This window comes from Equus przewalskii, chromosome 18 (genome assembly GCF_037783145.1).
Source record: "Equus przewalskii isolate Varuska chromosome 18, EquPr2, whole genome shotgun sequence".
Classification (NCBI taxonomy): Eukaryota; Metazoa; Chordata; class Mammalia; order Perissodactyla; family Equidae; genus Equus; species Equus przewalskii.
Genome location: NC_091848.1, coordinates 58,774,858 through 58,800,890, shown reverse-complemented (window position 1 = coordinate 58,800,890; position 26,033 = coordinate 58,774,858). Strand labels below are relative to the sequence as shown.

General features: G+C 36.2%; 1 protein-coding gene across 1 annotated transcript in view; it reads left to right on the top strand.

Moving 5' to 3' along the window:
• ARL6 (ARF like GTPase 6) overlaps positions 1-25,238 on the top strand; it is a 40,746-nt gene extending 15,508 nt beyond the window's left edge. The window contains exons 6-8 of the mRNA XM_070582918.1: positions 13,342-13,471; positions 17,236-17,291; positions 22,384-25,238. Coding sequence (XP_070439019.1) covers positions 13,342-13,471; positions 17,236-17,291; positions 22,384-22,409 — 212 coding nt within the window. The 3' untranslated portion in view covers positions 22,410-25,238. The remainder of the gene's footprint in view (positions 1-13,341; positions 13,472-17,235; positions 17,292-22,383) is intronic.
• The last annotated feature ends 795 nt before the right edge of the window (positions 25,239-26,033 follow it).

Sequence of the window (26,033 nt, the reverse complement as noted above, 5' to 3'; positions counted from 1 at the left end):
CATTTTTAAATTCCTCATATGAGTGGAGTCATACACAGATTATCCTTCTCTAGCTGGCTTATTTTACTTAACATAATTCCCTCAAGGTCCATCCATGTTATTGCAAATGGAATGATTTTGTTCTGTTTTGCAGCTGAGTAGTATGCCGTTGTATATATGTACCACATCTTCTTTATCCATTCGTCTGTTGATGGGCACTTAGGTTGCTTCCATGTCTTGGCTATTGTAAATAATGCTGCAATGAACATTGGGGTACATAGGACTTTTGGGATTGTTGACTTCAAGCTCTTTGGATAAATACCCAGTAGTGGGATGGCTGGATTGTATGATAGTTCTATTTTTAATTTTTTGAGGAATCTCCATACTGTTTTCCATAGTGGCTGCACCAGTTTGCATTCCCACCAGCAGTGTATGAGGGTTCCTTTTTCTCCACAACCTCTCCAACATTTGTTAGTATTAGTTTTAGATATTTTTGTCATTCTAATGGGTGTAAGGTGATATCTTAGTGTAGTTTTGATTTGCATTTCCCTGATGATCAGCAATGATGAGCATCTTTTCATGTGCCTGTTGGCCATCCATATATCTTCTTTGGAGAAATGTCTGTTCATGTCTCCAGCCCATTTTTTGATTGGGTTGTTTGATTTTTTGTTGTTGAGTTGTGAGAGTTCTTTATATATTATGGATATTAAGCCTTTGTCAGATATATGACTTGCAAATATTTCTTCCCAGTTGGTGGGTTGTTTTTTTGTTTCAATCCTGTTTTCATTTGCCTTGAAGAAGCTCTTTAGTCTGATGAAGTCCCATTTTTTTGTTCTTTCTATTGTTTCCCTTCTCTGGGAAGACATGGTGTCCGAAAAGATCCTTTTAATACTGATGTCAAAGAGTGTACTGCCTACGTTTTCTTTTAGGAACCTTATGGTTTCAGGTCTCACCTTTAGGTCTTTGATCCATTTTGAGTTTATTTTGGTGAATGGTGAAAAAGAATGGTCAATTTTCATTCTTTGACATGTGGCTTTCCAGTTTTCCCAGCACCGTTTGTTGAAAAGACTTTCTTTTCTCCATTGTATGCCCTCAGCTCCTTTGTCAAAGATAAGCTATCCATAGATGTGTGGTTTTATTTCTGGGCTTTCAATTCTGTTCCATTGATCTGTGCACCTGTTTTTGTACCAGTACCATGCTGTTTTGATTACTGTAGCTTTGTAGTATGTTTTGAAGTCAAGGATTGTGATGCCTCCCGTTTTGTTCTTTTTTCTCAGGATTGCTTTAGCAATTCGGGGTCTTTTGTTGCCCCGTGTGAATTTTAGGATTCTTTGTTCTAATTCTGTAAAGAATGTCACTGAGATTCTGATTGGGATGGCGTTGAATCTGTAGATTGCTTTAGGTAGAAGGCACATTTTAACTATGTTTATTCTTCCAATCCATGTACATGGAATGTCTTTCCATCTCCTTATGTCGTCATCCAATTCTCTCAGAAAGGCCTTGTAATTTTCATTATATGGGTCCTTCACTTCCTTAGTTAAATTTACCCCAAGGTATTTTATTCTTTTTGTTGCGATTGTGAATGGTATTGTGTTCTTGAGTTCTTTTTCTGTTAGTTCATTATTAGAATATAGAAATGCTACTAATTTATGCAAATTGATTTTATACCCTGCAACTTTGCTGTAGTTGTTGAATACTTCTAAGAGTTTTCCAATGGATTCTTTGGGGTTTTCTATATATAAGATCATGTCGTCTGCAAACAGCGAGAGTTTCGCTTCTTCCCTCCCTATTTGGATTCCTTTTATTCCTTTTTCTTGCCTGATTGCTCTGGCCAGGACCTCCAGTACTATGTTAAATAAGAGTGGTGATAGAGGGCATCCTTATCTCGTTCCTGTTTTCAGGGGGATGGGGTTCAGTTTTGGCCCATTAAGTATGATGTTGGCTATGGGTTTGTCGTATATGGCCTTTATTATGTTGAGGTAGTTTCCTTCTATGCCCATTTTGTTCAGAGTTTTTATCATAAATGGCTGTTGGATCTTGTCAAATGCCTTCTCTGCATCTATTGAGATGATCATGTGGTTTTTATTCCTCAGTTTGTTGATGTGGTGTATCACGTTGATTGATTTGCGGATGTTGAACCATCCCTGTGTCCCTGGTATGAATCCCACCTAATCATGATGTATGATCCTTTTGATGAATTGCTGAATTCTGGTTGCCAAAATTTTGTTTAGAATTTTTGCATCTATGTTCATCAGTGATATTGGCCTGTAGTTGTCTTTTTTCGTGGTGTCCTTGTCAGGTTTTGGTATCAGCATGATGTTGGCCTCATAGAATGTGTTAGGAAGTGTTCCATCTTCCCTGATGTTTTGGAATAGCTTGAAAAGGATAGGTATTAAATCCTCTCTGAAAGTTTGGTAGAATTCCCCAGGAAAGCCATCTGGTCCTGGGGTTTTATTCTTTGGTATGTTTTTGATTGCTGTTTCAATCTCTTTCCTTGTGATTTGTCTGTTCAAATTGTCTGCCTCTTCTTGAGTGAGCGTTGGGAGATTGTAGGAGTCCAAGAATTTATCCATTTCCTCTAGGTTATCCATTCTGTTGGCATATAGTTTTTAGTAGTATTCTCTTATAATCCGTTGTATTTCTGCAGAGTCTGTTGTTATTTCTCCTCTTTCATTTCTGATTTTGTTTATTTGAGCTTTCTCCCTTTTTTTCTTTGTAAGTCTGGCTAGGGGTTTGTCAATTTTATTTGTCTTCTCAAAAAACCAGCTCTTTGTTTCATTGATCCTTTCTACTGCCTTTTTCGTTTCAATAATATTTATTTCTGCTGTGATTTTTATTATTTCTCACCTTCTGCTGACTTTGGGCTTTATTTGTTCTTTTTTCTCTAGTTCAGTTAAGTGTAGTTTAAGATTGCTTATTTGGGATTTTTCTTGTTTGTTAAGATGTGCCTGTATTGCGATGAATTTTCCTCTTAATACAGCTTTTGCTGTATCCGATATGAGTTGGTATGGCATGTTATCATTTTCATTTGTTTCCAGGTACTTTTTGATTTCTTCTTTAATTTCTTCAATGATCCATTGCTTGTTCAGTAGTGTGTTGTTTAGTCTCCACATCTTTGTGCCTTTCTCAGATTTTTTCTTGTAATTAATTTCTAGCCTTATAGCATTATGATCGGAGAAGATGCTTGTTATTATTTCAATTTTTTTTTAAATTTGTAGAGGCTTGCCTTGTTTCCCAACATATGGTCTATCCTTGAGAATGTTCCATGTGCACTTGAGAAGAATGTGTATTCAGCTGTTTTTGGATGAAGTGATCTATATGTGTCTATTAAGCCCAATTGTTTTAGTTTTTCATTTAGCTCCACTATTTCCTTGTTGATTTTCTGTCTGCATGATTTGTCAATTGATGTGAGTGGGGTGTTGAAGTCCCCTACTATTATTGTGTTGTTTTTAACATCTTCCTTTAGGTCTGTTAATAGTTGCTTTATGAATCTTGCTGCTCCTGTGTTGGGTGCATAGATATTTATAAGCGCTATTTCTTCTTGATGAAGTGTCCCTTTGATCATTATATTGTCCCCTGTGTCTTTCTTTACCTGTCTTATTTTGAAATCCACTTTGTCTGATATAAGAATTGCAACACCTGCCCTTTTTTGCTTGCTATTAGCTTGAAGTATGGTCCTCCACCCCTTCACTCTGAGCCTGTCTTTGTCCTTGGGGCTGAGGTGTGTTTCCTGGAGGCAACAAATTGTTGGATCTTGTTCTTTAATCCATTTTGCCACTCTGTGTCTTTTTATTGGAGAGTTCAATCCGTTTACATTGAGAGTGATTATTGATGCATGTGGACTTAATGCTTCAATCTGTCGCTCATTATCTTGTTTTCTTGTGTTTCTTTTCCTCTGTGCTTTAGCCTACCCATTTAATACTGCAATTTCTTATGCTGGGTTTCTTAGATTTTTGCTTATTTATGTTTTGTGACTCTGTTCTGTTTTTTAGGTTAGTGGCTACCCTGAAGTTTGCATTTAGAATCTCGTGTATAATAGTCTATTCTCTGGTGGTCTCTTACTTACTTGGCCTATACTGATTTAGACCCTTTGCTCTTCCCCTCCTAAATAATTATTTTCATTTCTTATTCCAACTCATGTTATGAATTTGTAGTTAGAGTGATAAGATCGTCCTCGCTTTGGTAGTTTCCTTACCTTTACCCTAATGCTATAGTTGAATATTTGCTATCCTGTTCTGGTTCTATCCATCGGTCTCCCTAGTCTGTGGTTTGTGACCTCTTTCTCCCTTTTTTCTTTTTTCAGGTATGAGAACCTTCTTGAGGGTTTCTTGTAGTGAAGGGCTTTTAGTTACAAATTCCCTTAACTTCTGTTTGTCTGGAAAAGATTTAATTTCTCCCTCATATCTGAAGGAAATTCTTGCTGGATAGAGTATTCTTGGCTGAAGATTTTTATCTTTTAAAGCTTTGAATATGTCACTCCATTCTCTCCTAGCGTGTAGGGTTTCTGTAGAGAAATCCGCTGAAAGTCTGATAGGAGCTCCTTCGTAGCTTATTCTCTTCTTTTTTCTTGCTTCCCTGAGTATTCTTTCTTTATCTTTCCTTCTTGCCATTTGTACTACTATGTGCCTTGCAGTAGGTCTTTTTACATTGACAAATCTAGGAAATCTGAAAGCTTCCTCAACACACATTTCTCCGTCAATCCCTGGATTTGGTAAGTTCTTTTCTATAATTTCATTAAGCACACTTTCTGCTCCATTTTCCTTTTCCACGTTCTCAGGAATTCCTATGATCCTTAAGTTCTTACTCCTCATTGAATCCACTATCTCTCGGAGATTTTCCTCTTTGTTTTTAATTCTTAGTTCTCTTTCTTCCTCTGTCTGGAGCCATTCAGCCTATCTTCAATTATGTTAATTTGCTCTTCTATGGTGTCTACACGGGCATTCAGGGAATCCGTATTCTGTTTTATCTGGTCCACTGTGTTTTTCATCTCAAGTAATTCTGTTTGATTCTTCTTTATGATTTCAATCTCTTTTGTGAAGTAACTCCAGAACTCGGCTTGTTTCTCTATCTTTCTCTCTACCTGCATTGAGTTTTTTGATTATAGCTGCTCTGAATTCATTATCACTTAGTTTACCTAATTCCAAGTCCTCAGGACTTAATTCTGTGTTTTTATTGTTTTCCTTCTGGTCTGGGGCTTTTATAAATTGCTGGATGGTAGAGGAGCGTGTTTTTCCGCATGGTGGTAGAATTCAGTTGCGGTTACAGCCTGTCGCCACTAGATGGGGGTCGAGAGTGGCATGTTAGCTCTCCGCCTTGGGGCAAGATGGCTGCGCCCACTGGCTTTGTTATGGGGGAGGGGCTGTTACACACACGCGCTGGTCTGGGTTCAGATCAGTTCTGTTCTCTGGTCTCCCAAGGCCCTTGATTTATAGGGTCCCCACGGACGGAAGCTTTCCCCCATCAGTGGGTTTCCACTGAACCAGCGGCAGGAGTCCTGGATGATCCCCTGGTCGCGCAGCCCCTCCCCCGCTCCCTCCCGACCCGCGCCGCAGCGATCGCAGACTCTAGGGGAGGGAGCGATGTTCTCTCCTACCGTTCCAGCGCCTCCGAGGCCGTCTGCAAGGTCTGTGTTCTCCGCCTTCTTGGTATTGTAGGTCTCTCACGTGTTGGCATTAGATTTATTCTCTGAAATTCAGTTTTTCTAATCCTTTGTTGTATTTTGGAGGGTCAACTCACCCCACCATTTTGCTCCCCAAAAGATTTTAGGTGGTCTTTGTGCTAGGACTTTGAGAAAAAGATGGTGATTTAAGAGAAATATGAATTTGTTAGAAATGGAACAGGAATAGCATTGGGCTTTCTAACAATTCTTGCTGTTTAACCACAGTGTTTTTTGTATTTTTCTCGGACAACATCAAGCTTATTCAAATATTCGTGGGGGAAAATTATCCAGCCTGTATGTTTTATGTGACTTTTTCCCTTTTAAAAAGTTATCGGTCATTTATCTTAGTCGAGAATACATTTTTGATTCTTCATTCCCTTTATGTTAATCTTTCCTCTTTCTCCCCAAAAAGTGTTGTAATATTGACCAACAGGATGAAACCGTTCCTATCAAATCAGTTTCATACACAGTGAGAACTTTGGTTTCCTCAACTGAAGCCTTGTCCATGTATCTTTATGTACTGATGCATTTATTTTGTAGAATAGATTCCCAAAGGAGGGATTTCTCAGCTGCAGTGTATATGAACTGTTTTTAAGACTGAAGTATAAGTTGTATACAATGAAATGCTCAAATCTTAAGTATGTCGTTCAGTAATTTTGACAAATGCATGCACTCATGTAACTACACTCCCTATCAAGAAACAGGACATTTTCATCACCCCAGAAAGTTCTCTCACGCCCCTTCCCAATCAGCATGCACACTTATTGCCCAGGAATACTAATCTGATTTCTATCACTAGATTCATTTTGCCTCTTCTATAGTTTCATATAAATAGGGGGGAAAGTACATACATTTTTGTGCCTAGGTGTTTTCATTCAGTGTAATGTTTTGCAGAGTCACCCGTGGTGTTGTATGTATCACTTATTTACTCCTTTTAATTGCTATGTAATATTCTATTACATGAATATACCACAGTTTGTTTATCCACTCTCCCACTGATTGACATCTGGGCTATTTCTAGTTTAGGGCAATTATGAATAAAGCTTCTAAGAACATTCTTTTTTTTAATTGAGATATTATTGATCTGACATTATATCAGTTTCAGGTGTACAACAAAGTGATCTGATATTTGTATATATTGTGAAATGATCACCACAGTAAGACTAGTTAACATCCCTCACCACACAGTTGCAAATTTTTTGCGTGTGTGATGAGAACTTTTAAGATCTACTCTTTTAGCAACTTTCAAATACATAATACAGTAATATTAACTATAGTCACCATGCTATACATGTCAGGTCTTTTCTTTTTTTGAAAGATTGGCACCTGCGCTAACATCTGTTGCCAGTCATCTTCTTTTTTTTCCCTTCTTCTCTCCAAAGCCCCCCAGTACATAGTTGTATATTCTAGTTGTGAGTACCTTTAGTTGTGGCATGTGGGACACCGCCTCAGTGTGGCCTGACGAGTGGTGCCATGTCCACACGCAGGAGCCACAGTGGCGAAACCCTGGGCCTCTGAGCGGAGCGCAGGGACTCAACCACTTGGCCACGGGGCCAGCCCTGTCATGTCTTAATTATTTTATAACTGGAAATTTGTATATTTTGACCCCCTCAAACCCCATCCCCACCCCCTACCTCTGGCAACCACAATCTGTTCTCTGTATCTGTGGATTTGGTTATTTTTTTATTTTATTCAGATTCCACAAACAAGTGAGATCAAATGGTATTTGTCTTTCTCTGTCTGACTTATTTCACTTAGTATAATGCCCTCAAGATCCATCTATGTTGCCACAAATGGCAAGATTTCTTCTTTTTTATGGCTGAATAATATTCCATTGTGTATGCACACCACAATTTCTTTATTCATTCATCTGCTGATGGACACTTGTGTTGCTTCCCTGTCTTGGCTGTTGTAGATAATGCTGCAGTGAAAGTGGGGCTGCAGATATCTTTTCAAGTTAGTGTTTTTGTTTCCTTCAGATAAATGCCCAGAAGTGGAATTGCTGGGTCATATGGTATTTCTATTTTTAATTTTTTGAGGAACCTCCATACTGTTTTCCATAGCTGCTGCACCAGTTTCCATTTCCACCAACAGTGCACAAGGGTTCCCTTTTCTCTACATCCTCACCAACGTGTATTATTTCTTGTCTTTTTGATAATAGCCATTCTAACGGGTGTGATGTCTCGTGGTTTTGATTTGCATTGTGGTTTTGATTTGCATGATTAGTGATGTTGAGCACCATTTCATCTGTATGTCTTCTTTGGAAAAATGTCTAGGAATGATATTGCTGGTTCATAGGATAGATGTATGGGTAATGTTTTAAGAAACTACCAGTCAGTTTCCAAAGTGGCTATACTATTTTTTTTTACATTCTTAGCAGCAGTGTATCAGAGTTCTAGTTGCTCCACATCCTCTCCAACAATCGAAGTTTTAGCTTTTTTCATTTAAGCCTTTCTACTGAGTATGTAGTGGGATCTGATTATGTTTTTAATTTGTATTTTCCTAATGACTAATAATGTTGAACACTTTTTCATGTTTTATTGGCCAATCTTATACATTCTCTTGTAAAACGCCTTCTTAAATCTTTTGCCCATTTGTCTGATTTGTTTGTCATCTTATTACTGAAAATGTAAGATTTCTTTTTATGTGATATATACAAGGCCTTGTCAAATATATGTGTTTTGAAGATTTCTTTTACCAGTCTGTGGCTTGCCTGTTTATTTTCTTCATGGTATCTTTTAATGAACAGATGTATCTAATTTTGAAGTCTAACGTCAATTTTTTCTTTTATATACAAGCTTTCTATGTACTAAGAATTCTTGACTTAACCTAAGATTGCTAAGATATTCTCCTGTGTTTTCTTTAGCTTTATAGCTTTAGCTTTTATGTTTAGGTCTGGGATACTTCTTGAATTAATTTTTATGCTTTTTTTCATATAGATATCTAATTGTCCCAGAATTCATTTGTTGAAAAAATGTTCTTTTCCACTGAATGACTTGTAAAAATCATTTGATTTTCATCTGTATGGACTAGCACTTGACTGTATATGTGTGGGTCCATTTTGAACTCTGTGTTCTGTTCCAGTGATCTCTTTCATGTCCTTTCATGCTGTCTTGATTACTACGGATTTATGATAAATCTTGAAGTCAGACAGGATAAATCCTCCAACCCTGAATCACTTTTTCGAGATTGTTTTGGTAGTTCTAGTCCTCCATATTTTTAAATAATTTTTTAAATCAGCTTGTTAATTTTTTAAAAAACACCTGCTGAGATTTTATTTTGATTGTGTTTGAGGATAATTGACATCTTAACATTGGACTTAATATTGAATATTCTAGCTCATGAACATGGTATGTCACATCATTTATTTATGCCTTTCTAAATTTCTCTAAGTTACCTTTCACAATTTTCTGTGTAGAGGTCCTGCACATCTTTCATTCAGCTCATTCCTACATTTTCTATTTGTTTGTTTGTTTATTTGTTTTGAGGAAGATTAGCCCAGAGTTAACATCTGCCACCAATCCTCCTCTTTTTGCTGAGGAAGACTGGCCCTCAGCCAACATCCGTGCCCATCTTCCTCTATTTTATATGCGGGACACCTGCCACAGCATGGCTTGGTAAGCAGTGCATAGGTCTGCACCCAGGATCCAAACCAGCGAACCCTGGGCCACTGAAGCAGAATGTGCAAACTTAACCACTATGCCACCAGCCTGGCCCCTTCTCTATTTTTTAAGCTATTGTAAATCATATGTTTTATTTTATATTCTAATAATTCATTGTTAGTATGTGAAAATATTGACTTTGTATTCTGTGACATTGTTAAATATATTTTTCCAATAATTTTTCTGCAGATTTTTAGAATTTTCTGTGTATAAAGTGATATTTTCTGCAACAACAACAAAAAAACATTCTACTGCATCCTTTTCAGTCTTTATGTGTTTTATTCTTTTTCTTGTCTTGTTGTACTGGCTAGGACCTCCAGTACATTGTTGAGGAGAAGTGATAAGTCTTGTCTTGTGCCCATTCTTTACATTTAACATTTTACCATTAAGTATGATGTTACCTGTAGGGTTTTCCTATACATCTTTATTAGGTCAGGGAAATTTCCTTTTATTTCTAATTTTCCAAAAGCTTTCATCATAAACTAATGTTATATTTTGTCAAATGCTTTTTCTACATCTATTAAAATGATAATATGATTCACATATGAATTATATTATTGATCTCATATATTAAGCCAATCTTACATTCCTGGGTTAAGCCTCATTTGACCACAGAATGTTCACCTTTTTCATATATTATTGAATTGGATTTGCTGAAAAGTTCTGTTAAAGATTTCTATTTTTGTGTTCATGAGCCTTTTTAATTTATTATTTTCTTTTTTGTAATGTCCTTATCTGATTTTGTATCAGGGTTATAGAGGCCTCATAAAATGACTTGGGGAATATTTATTTCTCCTCTTTTTATTTTTTGGATTTGTGTAGAATTGGTATTATTTCTTACTTAAACATTAGATAGAACATACCTGTGGAGCCATCTGGGTTGGGATTTTGTGTGTTGGTGGGGTGGTGAATTATGAATTCAGTTTCCTTAAACGATATAAGGCTATTGAAGTTTTGTATTTCTTTTTTTTTTTTTTTTTTTAAAGTTTGGCACCTAGGCTAACAACTGTTGCCAATCTTCCTTTTTTTTTTTTTAAGGATTGGCACCTGAGCTAACAACTGTTGCCAATCTTTTTTTTTTTTTCTGCTTTATTTCCCAAACCCCCACCACCTTGCCCCCCTCCCCCCCCCCCCCGCCCCCGGTACACAGTTGTATATCTTAGTTGCAGGTCCTTCTAGTTGTGGGATGTGGGACGCCACCTCAACGTGGCCTGACGAGCGGTGCCATGTCTGCGCCTGGGATCCGAACCCTGGGCCGCCGCAGCAGAGCGCGCGAACTTAACCCCTCGGCCATGGAGCCGGCCCCGAAGTTTTGTATTTCTTATTGGCTACTTTTGGTAATTTATAACCAAATTTAATGATTTATCTAAGTTGTCAAATTTATTGGCATAAAATTGTTCAGCATCCTCTCATTATCCTTGTAATGTCTGTAAGATCTGTATATGTTTTTTCATTCATGATATTGGTAATTTATGTTTCCTGCATTTTTCCTGATCAATCTTTTAAAGAGTTTATTAGTTTTATTAATTTTCCAAGAACCAACTTCTGGCTTTGTTAATTTCCTCCATTGGTTTGTCTTTTGTTAATTTCATTAATTTCTGCTCTTGTTTTTATTGTGAACTTTCTGCACTTATACTGTATTTCATTGTCTCTTATCTTTTTCAGATAGAAGTGGAAATCATTGATTTTGCATCTCCCTTTTCTTATATAAGCATTTAGAGCAATACATATTCTCTAAGGATTTAGCATATCTCACAAATTTTGATCTGTTTGTTTTCTTTATTATTTGGCTCAAAGCATTTTCTGACTTACTTTGTCAATTCTTCTTTGACCCTTGGATTATTTAGTAGTGTGTTATTTAATTTCCCACATATTTGGGAATTTTCTAGGTATCTTTTTGTTCTTGACTTCTGATTTAATTCCGTGTGATCAAAGAACGTATTCTGTATGATTTCATCCTTAGAAATATATGGCCCAACATATATGGTCTAGCTTGGTGAATATTCCATCAGCAATTACATAGAATGTGTATTTTACTGTTTTTGGGTGAAGAGTTCTATAAATGTCAGTTGATAGTGTTGCCCACATCTTCCACATTACTACTGATTTTTTATCTTCTTGTTCTATCAATTTCTGAGAGCGGGGTGTTGAAGTATCCACCTGTGAATGTGGAATTGTTTGTATTTCTCTTTAATACTGTCAAGTTTTGGTTCATGTATTTGGAAGCTTATTTTTTAGCTACATACACACTTAAAATTGTTTTGTTTTCTTGCTTGATTGGCCCTTTTATAGTTTTTAAATGCCTTTCTTTTCTTTGATTACCTTTCATCTTGGGTACGCCTTGTCTGATGTTAGTGTAGCCCTGCAGCTTTCTTACACTTTGATGTATGCACCGATAGGTTTTTCCATCCTTTTACTTTCAGCTTGTTTGTGTCCTTATGTTCAAAGTGTGTTTTTTGTAAACATCATGTAGTTATGTTTTGCCTTTTTATCTACTCGACATTCTCTGCTCCAGGATAAATTCCAGCTGGACTAAATATTTAAATATAAAAATTACACCATTAGAGCAATAGAAAAAAGTATGGGAAAAATTTTAAAATAATCTTGGGGCAAGAGGAGGCCTTTCTAACTATAACACAAAACCCAGATTCCTAAAAGAAAAGACTGATGAATGTAACTACATGAAGTTTTTGAATGGCAGACGAACCATGAGCAGTCAAAGATAAGTGACGAGCAAAGCAAAATATTTGCAGTTCATATCATAGCTACTGGACATATTTCCTTACTACTTAATGTGTTCCTACAAGTCAATAAAAAAATAAAAACTTAATAGAGACATGGGGAAAGGATATGACCAGATAGTTCAGAAAAAAAAGAAATATAAGCATCTTTTGAATATACAGAAAGATTTTTGACCTTTCTCAAAACAACGTAAGTAAACACTTTCTGATAGTACTTTTTACTTATCGCCTATCGTACAGAAAAGATCAAAAAGTTTGATGACACTTTTGGCAAGAGCAGTGGAAACACTCATTCTTTTGCATTGTTATTGAGTTAAATTGATACAATTTTTAAGGGAAGGCAGTTTGGTAATCACTGTCTATCAAAATAGCAATTTATGTAACTTTTGACTAGCAATTCCACTTCTCAAATTTATCCTACAGATATACTGGCCCATGTACAAGTGTATTCATTATAGCACTGTTTATAGTTGTAACTCAGTTGGGTACAGGTTAAATTACGGTACGTAGTACTAAAAGAATCTTCCAGAACTGTTGACATAATGAAGAAACTGCTCTATATTTACTGATATGAGACAATCTCCAAGATATGAAATTAAAAAGCAAAAGATAAAATAGAGAGAATAGTCTGCTACTATTTATATAAAGAATAATATGTAATAATTGTTTGCAAATATGTAAAATACTTCTAAAAAGATGCTAAGAAATGGATGATATGGGTTGCTGCTTCTAGGGAAGACGAGTGGATGGCCTGGGACAAAGATGGGAGGGAGATTCTTTTATTCTATGCCATGTTGTGTCTTCTGAATTTTGAACTATTTAAATGTATTATGTATTCAAAACAGTGAAAAATGTTTCCAAAATTGTTACAAGGTAAAAATATCCCGTTAAAATTTCTAGCTTGTCACTAACAATACTGCGACTAACATGTACATTCAGGATCCAGTTTATCTTCCTTCTCCTTCTGTTTGAAGTTTGCCTCCTTCGTTTTGACAGGAAAAGCGAAACAAACAGAATATTTGACCCTTTGATAGGTGCCGTTCAGTAACTACTTCCTGAGGACCTCCCACCTCACTCGTCTTCACTTTAAAGCTCCAGCCAAAGGACAGTCTTAGGAAGAGGGATTTTTTAAATTCTCTTCTGGCTCAAATACATGCCTGACAGTGTATGTCTTTAAATGTGTATGTATGCGTGACATAGAAAGAAATGATTGGAAAACAGTGAATTTCAATTTTAAGGATTTAAGGGAAAATGACCCAAAAAGCTAGAAGTGTGATGATAGTCTTATTTTCTCTTCTAGATATTAAGCACCGCCGAATACCAATCTTATTCTTTGCCAACAAAATGGATCTTAGAGATGCAGTGACATCTGTAAAAGTGTCTCAATTGCTGTGTTTAGAGAACATCAAAGATAAACCATGGCATATTTGGTAAAGTTTTATATTTACTTTTCATTTTATCATTCTGGAAAAAATCTCCAAACTTCAGTTTTTCTTTTTCAAGCTCATTTTATAAGTGACCTAACATGGCAGGATGTAAGCTAAGGATTTTGTTTTATAGAATTGCGGCAATATGGGTATTCATGAATATATTACTGATAAAACCTTCTCAAATCTTTTTGGGCAAAAAGTTTAAAAAGTAATTTTAAAGTTAAGTTAGTTTAGTTTTGTAGTTTAGTAGTTTAGTTTTAAAGCTACTCTTTAAAAGAGTAACTTAGTGTACACACTCACCTCACTCCAGCCTCGCTGATTTCCTTCTGCGTGTTGATCGCATCACCAGCCATGATCCCTCGCAGGGCATTTGCATGTCTGACTCCCTTCATCCGAATTGTTCTCCAAAATAATTCTACTGGCTTCCTCTTGCTCTTCCTTTAGGAGAGAGACCTTTCCTGAGAGCTCTCTAAAATATCGCTGTATCTTACCCCCGTCTCTTGTTTTTTCCTTACTTTGCTTTATTTTTCTGTTGCCATGTGCCCTCTTCTTTTTTCTGTTTTTTGTTTTATAGTCTGTCTTCCTAGACTAGTGCATTAGCGCCATGAGAGCTGGGATTTTAGTGGTTTTGTTCACTCTGTACCCCTGGAATAGTAATAGTACCTGGTCCTCAGTAGGTACACAATAAATATTTGTTCATATGAATAAATAGAAATTGAAATATTAATCTTATTTGAACATACTAATAAGGTTGAACTCTTAAATAATTACTGTCTGAAATTATTACACATTGTTTATTCCAAAAGCAGTTTCTTACTAATATCCTTAACTCCAGGATTCCTTTCTACCAAAATGTTCCAGCAAGGATAACCAGAAGTTATATATTAGGCACTATTTCAGTGCCTACCACTACCTCATGTTAAGCTCCCTTCTATCCACCCACCCACCTCCCCTGCTGCAAGATGTCCTTCTCCTGCCAGTTTTCCCCTTTTTATAAGAAGGTATCTGTGGAGAAAGGCTCAACACAGGCAGAGAAATCCAGTGTCTCTGGACGGAGAAACAGAGAATGAAGGAAATAGTAGGGCTCAGAAAAGAACTTTAGGAGCTCCCCTTGGTGCTGAAAGAGTAATAGAAGCACGCCTGAGGAAGCCCTGAAACTCGGTCCTCAAGGCCTGCAGCACCTCTGCTCAGGAGTGAAACACGGCACATGTCAAGTAAAACCCTCCTGACTTTGGAATCAGAGGAAAAGTCAGTGTTTACTAAATGGTTCTTGAGTTGAAATTTGAGGTTCTGTATTTGGTTGGTAAAGATAGGAGGGATTTTGGGTAGAGAAATATCTTAAGTTAGTGCTTTTGTATTTCTCTAAATCATATCTAAATTGATGTCTAAAGTAGGATAATTTTTAATTTTTGCACTGTATTAAGTATCGTGACTAAGGATATACAACACTCAAAACATGGGTCTAATTAGTAAAAGCAGTCCTGCTTTTAATTTTGTAGTAGAAATTAATTTTGCAAATGTAAAAGTCTTTCCACTTAAAATAATTAGCAATTGAATTTTAACAGCTTTATTTATTCAGTTGTGACATATGAGGATATGGAATATTATATTGCCAGTTTCTGTATTTTCTGTGTAACTTATAGAAGAACACCAAGTATTTGTTTTAAATTTGTCTGTAATTTTGACTTCTCCTTAATTCAAACTGGACATCTCACTGAGTTCCAGTTAGTGTTTCATTTGTTACATTTGTTCTTTATTTTTCACAATGTTCTTTAAAGCGTCTATAAAATTGAAAATACATTATCCTTCTTTTCCTGTGTTAGAGATAAACGTAGTGCTCAGTGATACAGAGATAAAATACTGCATCTCTCTTGCCTTAGGTACAAGTAAATTTACTGGGCAATAAGGAAAAGATCATAGAGAAGTATAGTCTGGAAAATTAAAGGAAAATTTTTGTGGTTTGTCTTTGACCATTGTACTAAACATATAGTCAACTCTGATTTTCAGGGTCTGTGTTCTTGTTCCTCCTGTGTGTTTTTTGACTCAGTCTCTGGCGTGATAAGTATATCTGTTTATTGCTTATTTACTGTCTTGTGAGGGAGACACATAATAAAACAGGTAAATAGATGTATAAAATGTCAACTGGGAGGATGAAGAAAATAAAGTAGGGTAATAAGAGAAAGAATAAGGAGAGGTGCTTCCTCTCTGAGCTCTGGCTGAAGTCAGGGAGCCATTCAGGCTAAGGTTTGGAGGGATAGCTTTCCGGATAGACAGACCAGCAAGTGCCTGGTTGTGTTCCAGGAAGAGCGAGCAGTCCAGGCTGGCCGGAGCAGAGACACGTAGGGGGAAATTGCAGGAGAGGAGGCCACTGAGGAATAACAGGGGCTATTATCACATAGGCTTTTATTCTAGTTACAGGTCTTATGAAAGGAAAGGTAGGACACAAACGCTTGGGAATTATTAGGAAAAGGTAAAGGGTTTTGAGTAGGGTAGTGACACCTCCACCAAAGGGCAAGGATTCCTTCATTGTGGTACTTGCTTGGGATTATAGGTGTGTGATCAAATCAATACATTGAACTTTCCTGATTTAAGTATTTCAGTTACTGATGTTTTGCTATTGATAAGGATAATCCATAGTTTGCTTTGAATAATTGTATATCTCATCCTGTTTGTTTCTGTCTTACTATTTTAAATTACTGTGGTAAGTCATATTCTTAGTCTAATAAGTAATTCCTTGGAAGTAATTTCTGTTTGGGTTAGAATCACATTAACCCTTTTAGATAATTCCCTACATTTTAAAATCACGCGTGAGCACACTAAAAGGAACCTAATCATTCAGAAAAATCTAAGTGTGTGTACTAATTGATATTATGTGAGTATATTTTGAAAGGAAATGACTAGATCAGTAACATGTAAGAAATTATTAGTCTGCACCTTTGAAAAAGATTATTTGCTACTCTAGAAATCCTCTGCATTTTATTATTTTAGTTTATATAACTTAGTTGTGATTATTTATAAAATAATATCACCAATATAAAATAAGGAGTTAAGTTTACTCTCTTAAGAATGGAAAGACAATGAAAAAACCCTGTTTTAGGTGTTTTATATACATATCTCAAATATTTAATTCTCAACATAACCATATGAGACCAATGGTATTATTCCCCCATTTTACAGTTGCTAAAAGTAGAGACAAAACAGGTAAATAACCTATCCAGGTTCCTGAAGCCAATAAATATAAAATTACAATTGAAATCTACTGGGATTTTTTATTCTAACAGTTTATACCCTATCGATATCAAATTCCATTTCAAATAAGGTCACTCCATCCTATGGCTAAATTACAACCTAAGTCAACCATTTCTAATAAATAAATGCTATTGAGTCATTGGGGCTGGGCAAAGTAGGGTGGTGGACTCAATAAAACGTCCCCACTGGGAAGATGACTCAGAGTATATGTTTCCTTAATGTCAGTCTGTGTAATATTCCTAGAACAATAACTTTTTAGTGATAGACTTTTCCAAATGTTCTACAAATTATGTCCATACAAACGTCAATACAAACGGTGAATAATTTTCTCAAGTCTTGCTCCTGAGCACTCAGACTTTTATTTCCTGTGTATATTCAGTTTCAGTGCGTAACCAGTTTTGCTCAGATATGTTACTAGAATATATTAATTTGCCATATGGCAAAATTGTAATTATGTATTCTTATAGTTCTATAATGTAATGAAATGGATGTATTTCTTATGGATTTTATTTCAGTGCTAGTGATGCCCTAAAAGGAGAAGGATTGCAAGAAGGTGTAGACTGGCTTCAAGGTACATCCCAAAATACTGTGCATCTGCAGCCTTGATTTGCTTTCCGTTCACATTTTCCTTTCCTCTTTAACATTTTATTTTTGTTATATCATTGCCTTTTTTCCTCTTGTTTCCGTTTATTTCTGCTGTCAGAAAAAACAATACAGTAAGTATTCCATACTTTGCTCCATTTACTTCTATTACATTTTTCTAAAGGATTTATTTAAATAAAGTGTTTGCATCTTTACAATCAATATATATGACAACTCTAGAAAATAATTTTTATTTATGGCAACAAATTTCTATCAGATCTAGTAATAGAAGCACATTTGAAGTTTGCACTAATTTTTGGCCTTACTATCAATAACTGAAAATAAGTCTGCATGGCATGTCTCTTTTAAGACTCATGCCGTACTCATATCGAGCTCCATTTATACATAGCATGCTCACACAACTTTTAACACTCAAGCCTAGTATGATCAATACTGGTATTCTGTTGGTGTTTTGTATATTGCAGTTCTCTTTGTTATTCATCAAAATAGCCATCCTAGCTTGGTACAGGCTTAGTATATCAGGGAATAAATTAAGATATGTCATTTTCTCTAAATGCATTGTCTACTAGCCACAGGAACAGCTTAAAGCACAATGACCCACAAAGAGCAATAGATGTGAATGAACCCAAGTTCCGCAGGTCCTTCTTATTAGAGGACCCTGATGGTCAGGCCAAAAAATTTTCATTTGTGAGCAGAACAATTGAGAATTATTCCTATTAGGAATCTCCCTGCCCTGAACAAGAGTGAATAACAAAATATTATAAATTCTAGTTGTAGTCTTGTGGCTATAAATTTAATTTCTCCTACACTAACCTTTTAATGCGAGTTATGTGTGATTTTTTTATCTTCCTCATGTCACAGTGGATCTAAGAGTAGCCTGCTTGCCCACACATAGAGAGACATAGTATTTCTTTGGCTCAAAGCACTAAATGTACATCTGATAAATATTTGTATGTGTTATTGGTAAAATATGGTATTTTAGTTAACTGCACAGACTATTGTATTTCTTTCTCTGTGTATTTATGTAGTCATCATGACATTTATCATTAAACTGAAAAGAGCATTCTAGTCATATTTTACAATTAAATGAAACTTAGTTGAAAACCTCTAGTGCTGGGATTTTTGTGTGAACACACCAACTTAGTTTCTTAGACTGGTGAAGAAGTGGTCAAAGTTATGAGATTGGTTTTCACATAAAACAGATTACAAAGGAACATTCCAGAAAGACACTAGAAGCATATTTTCAGCCTTGATTTTCTATTTTACAAGTGCCTGTTATTGCTCACAGTGAAGATACAGCATGGATGTAGGTTTCTAATCCAGATTTTAAATTGTAGCTCTTCCCTTTTTTCTTTTCTGGCTATATTTTGTCTGTAACAGTGAGGCCACTAGGTGTCAGGAATGATCCAGCATCTCAGTGCCATTGCCCACGCTGGTGTTACCTAATTTTTGTGTCTGACTTTTCTGATCTATTATCTTCGCATCTTACTTCCCAAGTCTTTGTAAGGAGATACATTACTGGAAGTATTTTTGTGTCCTTGTGTTACCATATTGTTTTACATAAACTTTACGGCAGCTCTCTGCAGGGTGAGTGGTACTACCCCATTTCATGTAGGCAACACGGGATGGTAGTTTAAAGCACTTGGGCTTTTGAGTCCAGCAGATTTATTCCACTACTTATTAATCATTAACCAACATCTATTCTTAGCTTGTGCAGATAATTTTCTTAATTTGTTAATTAAATAAAATATCAAAAATTGTTGTACAGATTAAATAAAACACTGTATGTGGTAAAGTGCCTAGTATAAGAAAATACTCAGTAAATGTTAAATTTACCCTTTTACCTAACTGCTCTATTTGGCAAAGGAGAAAACTTAGTACATAGATTAAAAAATGTGTCAATTTGGTTTTGAATATGAAGTCCTTTTTTTGTATGTCCTGTGTAATAGTAAATAGTTTACATTTTGATGCTCCTAACTGTGTCTCTGGATTTGAAAAGAGGTAAAAACCTATTTTGCAAAATAAGTAGCAGTAAATATAGGAGACAAGTCCTATAAATCAATTTTATTTATATAAATATTTATTTAAATACATTTATTTATTTATATAAATTTTCGGACCAATTTAATCTTATTATTTTAAGGTTGAAAAATTTGGGGTAAAATATTAAATGTCACATTTTGTGCCATGATTCCATTCTCTTTTGGAAGGATTCCCAACAATTACCTATGTATTACAGCCCAAAGACAAGAAAAAACCCTTGAGTAGACTATGAAGTATTCTTTAAAACACCAGAGAATATACAGAAACCGTCACAGAGGTATAAGCTGTCATCTAGCTCTGAAACTTTCAAATGAGATATTTATAAAAAGAAATCCTCCCACATGGCTAATGAAATATTCATTTCATCACTTCATCTGTATGGAAAAAGTTAATAATGCTTCCAGGTTTTAATATAAGACTTATAAATTATACAAATGGATGTTCCAATGAAAGATAGAGAATTGAACACAGGTTTAGTTTCATCCTCTCCTCAAATCTCACTAACGTTAAAGGGACTTTTGTTTAAAGACCTTAACCCACGAAGGCAAAGAATGGGAGTGACAAAAATGGCAACCAAATTTTGGAAGCTGGATATCTCATGAATGTCAAATGACTTAACAGACCCAAGAAAGCTGAATTCGAAGCTAGTGCTGTGGAAAGCTGGTAATCATCCTCATTCACACTGCAGATGCTCTCAAAGCCTCAGATATGGATGGAAATTGGACATAAAAATGAGGTGGGGCTTAAGAGAAGACACATACACATCCTTGCCCCTAAAGAAGACTCAAGGTTCTTTCTCTGCAGAAAGTCAAACAGTGTGCTCTCTGGACTGGAGAACACCAGGCACCGCTGTGTGTGGTAGTGCTGAAGTGAAAATGAGGAACAACTGGAAGTTTCCATGCTGAATATCGTAACCTCTTCTGCCTTCTTCTACTTCTCCCAGAAGACCCTGGCAGTAGGCAGGACACAGAAAGGCGTCTTTGAGGAACAAGATCTCAACCTAAGAAAAGACCTAAAGGTATTAACATCCAAGATTCCCAAGGAAATGGCTTAACTAGATACTCTAGAATGAAGACCACATATGAGAAGATGGCAAAGGATCACCAGCCGTTTGAGGACAAAAACATTATGAATTATGGAACATAAACAAAAACAGGTTAGAGGAAGTAGAATTTATTTAGGGTAACATTTCAAAACAACTATTGGAGAATCCTCAAACAGATAAGAGAAGACATTACTTTCATGAGTATGACCAGGGTACTGCTTGAGAAGGAACAATCAAAGAATAAAAAAATGAGTTCTTGGAAAATATTAAGAGAATAGTAGAAATAGAAAACTCAATAGAAAGATGATAAAATAGATGCAGTTTCTCAGAAAGTGGAGCAAAAACACAAAGAATAGAAAATTGGAAAGAAAAAATAAGAAAAGGGTCATGTTTAGGAGGCTTAATTTCCAAGAATAGGAATTTCAGAAAGAGAAAACAGAGGGGAGAAAATCATCAAATAAATCATCAAACGGTATTTTCCAGAGCTGCATGATGAGCTTTTAGCTGAAAGACCTCTTGAGGGCCCAATGCATTGGATGAAAATATTGCCACACCAAGGGGCATCATTATTACAATTCACCACAGAAGACAATGGAAGATTCTACAAGCTTCCTGAGAAGAAAATAAGAGGTTTCATGCAGAGGATAAGGAAACAGAATAGTGTCAAACTTCTCAAGGGCAGCACTTGGAAGCTGTAAGATAATTGGGCAATGCCTGGAAAAGTCTAAGGAGAAAATAATGGGATTATGTTCTTAGGCAGTTTCAGTGTATTGTGACTACAGAATTAAGACGCCTTCAACCATGTAAAGTCTCAAGAATTTACTTCCTATACCTTTTACTAAGGTAGCCACTGAGAGGCGTACTCCTCAAAAACAAGAGAATAAACCAAGAAGAAAAAATAGGGGAGCATGGAACACGAAAACCAGCCCAAGAGAGTGGGGGGAGAAATCCCCAGGATGATAATGGAGATCCTGGAATGATCGTGGAAGTTCTCACATGAATAACTGGGCAAGCACAGAGAACAACTGGTCCGGATTTGGAAGACCAAGGAGAAAGTGAAGTTGATAAGACTATGTGATGTGCTTCATAATAATAAAGGTTTAAACAATGTGGGAGTTGTGGGGTTGAATTAGTGTTAAGTACATTAAAAAAACTAAGCAGAGAGGCAGCATTGAGGATGAGGAGCGATTATTAACTCCAGGGAAAACAGAATGTGGTAGAGGGAAGGAGGAGTGGCTGGGGCGGCCCACCTGTCTCGGCTGTGAAGAGCTCTCGAGCCATCACGTTGCAGATGACTAGACAACTGTCAAAGGGAGCGTGGGAGCACTCTGCGGGTGCAGATGGGCAGCGGAGAGTGTGAGAGCTGGAGGCTCCTATTACAGTGAAGGAACTGCTATTTCAAGAAGTAATAATCGGGGGCCGGCCTGGGGGCCCAGTGGTTAAGTTCGCACATTCCGCTTCAACAGCCCACGGTTTGCCGATTCGGATCCCAGGTACGGATGTGGCACCGCTTGGCAAGCCGTGCTGTGGTGGGCGTCCCACGTATAAAGTAAAGGAAGATGGGCATGGATGTTGGCTCGGGGCCAGTCTTCCTTGGCAAAAAGAGGAGGATTGGCAGTAGTTAGCTCAGGACTAATCTTCCTCAAAAAAACAAAAAAGTAATAATAAAAGTATATTATTTAGAGATAAAGAGGTAGTCACCCAACAGGAAGTTGGAAGTAGTTGCCTCTGAAAGGAGAAAGAGGAGACGAGGCTAGGGACTGCTGTTTTTCATACAAGAATTAGTTGACTCAACACTGTGCATGTACAACTTGATGAAAGTAAAAACTGTAGTATGAATTGTGCTTTTAAAGAAACAGGTGTATGCATAGGTTTCTACCATGTTCTTAGGATTTGTCTCGGATTACTTTAGAACGTAGATTTTACTGTGTAGAGACTGATAACTTTTTGTTTGTTTGTTTTTTGTTATCAGATCAGATCCAGGCTGTGAAGACATGAAAAGATAGTATTTGGAAACCTCAGCAATTTTCAATTCAAAGAATATATCTTAAGGCAAACTAAATACTTTAAACTTTTTAAAAGATATCTGTGCATCTAAGAATACTGTATAATCATCTTCTTGCATTTATGGACTCAATGAGCTTTTTTAAGAACATAGGACTTCAGGTATGCTAATGTGGCCATTAATTTTATGAAGACTAAATCTTTTCTCAGAAGGGCTCCCAGAATTATCAGCTTCTTGGTAAAAGTCTACATTTGTTTGTAATTAGAATGTTTAAAGGTTAGAGTTATAAGCCACCTCAGTCTCATCATGACTTGTGATATCTTTAATGCGTTTTATTTTGTAAATTGTCTATCTTCTAAAAATTTATGGTATGACCTTGCAGTATGATTGTGCTTGTGAAAAAGAACCTTAAATATTTATAAGGGACCATGGGTAATTAATATATATTAAATTTTTACTGTGTGTCACCATCAATGAAACATAAAATGTAATGTACCAACTAGTGTGCTTTATTTATGCTGAAAAGAATAATGCTGTGTTAATATGGCATTTGGTGTTTTACTGTCCAGCATTTGTAAATTATCTGACACCAAGTTAAGCTGTATTTATTTACCCAGTGACTCTTGCACATCTCTATACTGGTACTAGTCTGGCATTGTCCTAGGCAGTGGTGACACAAGGTAAATAAGACATATTCCTCATCCTCAGAGAACTTAAATGTTAATGAGGGAGAATTTTAGAACATTTTCATACATAGTATCTAATTTTATTTCATTGGCTGAATGAAAACATCGCATTTTAAGATTAAGAAGTATAAAAATGAATTAATGTGTGATTCTTCAATAATTATTATAACCAACTTCTTTTTTCTTCTTTAAAATGCCTCCAGTAAACTGAAATTTCCAGTTTTGCTAAGTGGAAGTTAACAAAAGTTTGCTAAACTCCAGTGCTTTGTTAAAATAGGTTGTGACTCACCAAATTGTGTTTTCCCTGAGCATAAACTGCTCCAAAAATATCTGTTAGAATTTTAGACATGTATCAGGCATTTACGGTACACAAATCTTACTTCCCACAACTTAGAGACCACTTCTAATTGTGAACTCTAAGCAGAAGCTTTCATTTTAAATTAATCACTGGGAAGCAGTGTATAGAGCAATGGTGTCAATGCTGAAAAACACTGTATATGAAGAAAACCTGGAATATACAATCTGTAACATCTTAAACATCCTTAGCTGTGAAAATGATAAAAACAGAAGGCAAAAGGTAAGTGAGTAATACAGATGTGTTATAGTAACTGCAGTAGTGGAATGTTTCACAGAGATTTGAATAAAATAATTTTAAAACTACAGTAAAAGTTCGATATAATCCAGTTTCTCTTAGTCCAGAAATCCCTAGAATTTAGCAAATTGAAAGTTATCCAGAATATTCCAGTGATGCAGCATTTTAGCTAGTTTGCCAGCTTCTCATACATTGTTTTGATGTGGATACAAAGTGAGGCCCATTAATCCAGAGTTGCCTCAGATATAAAAAGAACATGATGATGAAAGCACTGAATGTAACTTAAAGAACTGATATACTGTATTTTAGGAGGATGGAGAAAGGGGTGTTTTAAGAGAATTCAAATCCTCATCTACCATTGGGAACATAATAATAATAGCTGTCATCTATGATCACTGTATTTTAAGCAGGATATTATTACACATAGGGGATTTTGCATCATTTAATCCTTAGGGTAACCCTATGTGGTAGGTTCTACTATTGGTGTTTATAGACAAGGAAACTGAGGCTAAAGAAGTTATTTGCTGAAGGTCACAGAGCTAGTAAAACGTGGTGCTGGGATTCAGAATCAGACGACCTGTTGAAAACGGATGGTTGACGAGACCAGAGTATTACAGGTAGAACCACGGGGCTGTCTGCCGTAAGAGTGGCTGAAAGGACAGAAGAGGCTCTCGCTGGTGGGCGACCAGACGGCGGCGGGAGGAGGTCAGAGACGGGGCTACTGCTTGTGTCGTTTGGCTTCTTTTAAGTCTATTAACACTTCAAGCTTTAAACTCTGGGCATAAATGACTATGATAACAATAATTCTTACAGCTATGTTGATACTAAGTTAACTAGTATTCTGCTAATTGACCACAGTACCTCATACCTATGCAAAGAAAAGAGAGAAAAGTACTGACTTTGTCCTTTGTTTCCATGATTCCAAGTCTCGTTTACAGTCTATAAACATCCATTCCTATTCTACCTTTTCACATAAAGATTATGTAGAAGCAAGTTGGGCTATAGTGGTCCCATGATACCGTGTAAGTGTGTATAAGCTGAAGTTATTGCATTCATAATTAACATATTATGCAATTAGAATTTATTGCATTAAAGCTGAAGCAAGTGTTTTTTCATGTTTAGACATCACTGTGTTACAAAGTTTAATTCATTAAGCTCTACCTTTCACTATAACACATGATAAAATGTTGTATGTTTTGCATTTAAATATTTACATGTGGTCCTATTCAGCCTGTGCCTTGTAAATCTCAAAAGGGCTGAGTTGTATATATTTATTTTTCACTTACAGGTTGTCTGCTAAAAATTATGAATTATGTCCTGATTGCTTAAGTTATTTTTTTCCTTTAGAATTTTTGGCACACTACATTGTAATTTCCAAAAATATATGCAATTACTCTTGAGAGTACTTAACGCAAATACATCCTGCATGTAACTGGTACATTAAAATACTGTAGTATTTTAACTGATTTTGTGCATATTTTCTGCTTTCTGATGATTTTCTCTTCTTAGTTTAAAAAATAAATAAAATTGATACTAAAAGTTGACTTAAATGAATGTTAAAATAGGTTTGTCCATTTCTCTGGCTGGAGAGAAATACTATAATGGTTGAGACATGGTTGTTGTGCTTAATTGAACGTTTCAGGTAACTTAGTACGTTTTCGTAGTGATGCTCCTGCTGGGGTTTGCAAGGACTGACTCAGGACCATTACTGACTCTTCCCTCTCCTCACACGAATTTGATGCCATACCTGAAGGCTTCACCAACATGTAGTATTAAACTTTTTTCTAGTGGCTTAAAATAAACCAGGAAGGACAAATTAAATCCTTCTCCAAATTTCAAGTCACAAGTAATGCTAGAAGTCATAGAAGAATAGTAGGTATTTTGAAAATAAAGTTTGGTTAGAAACACAGTAGTAGTAATAAACATTCTTAGAGCTTTCTCCACATGCAGCCGCCTCCTAAGCACTTTACTGTGTTAGCTCATCGGCCCTCCTCAACGCCGTGGGGAAGATGCTCTTACCTCCATTGTATAGATCAGGGCTCAGCAGACTGCCAGTCTGTTTGGGTAAGGCCCTTGAGCTAGTAATGATTTTACATTTTTAAAGGGTTATTTAAAAAAAAGAAAAAGAGCAACAGATACTGTATGTGGCTCACAAAGCATTAAATTATTTACTGTCAGGGCCTCACGTAAAACCTTCGCTGACCCCTGTTGTAGACGATGGACGTGGAGAGAGAAAGGTTACATCACTTGCCTACGGTCGTATTATAAATAAGCAGAGGACCCTCGAGTTTAAGTCTAGACACTCTGGCCCCAGAATCTGTGTTCTTAACCACTACCAG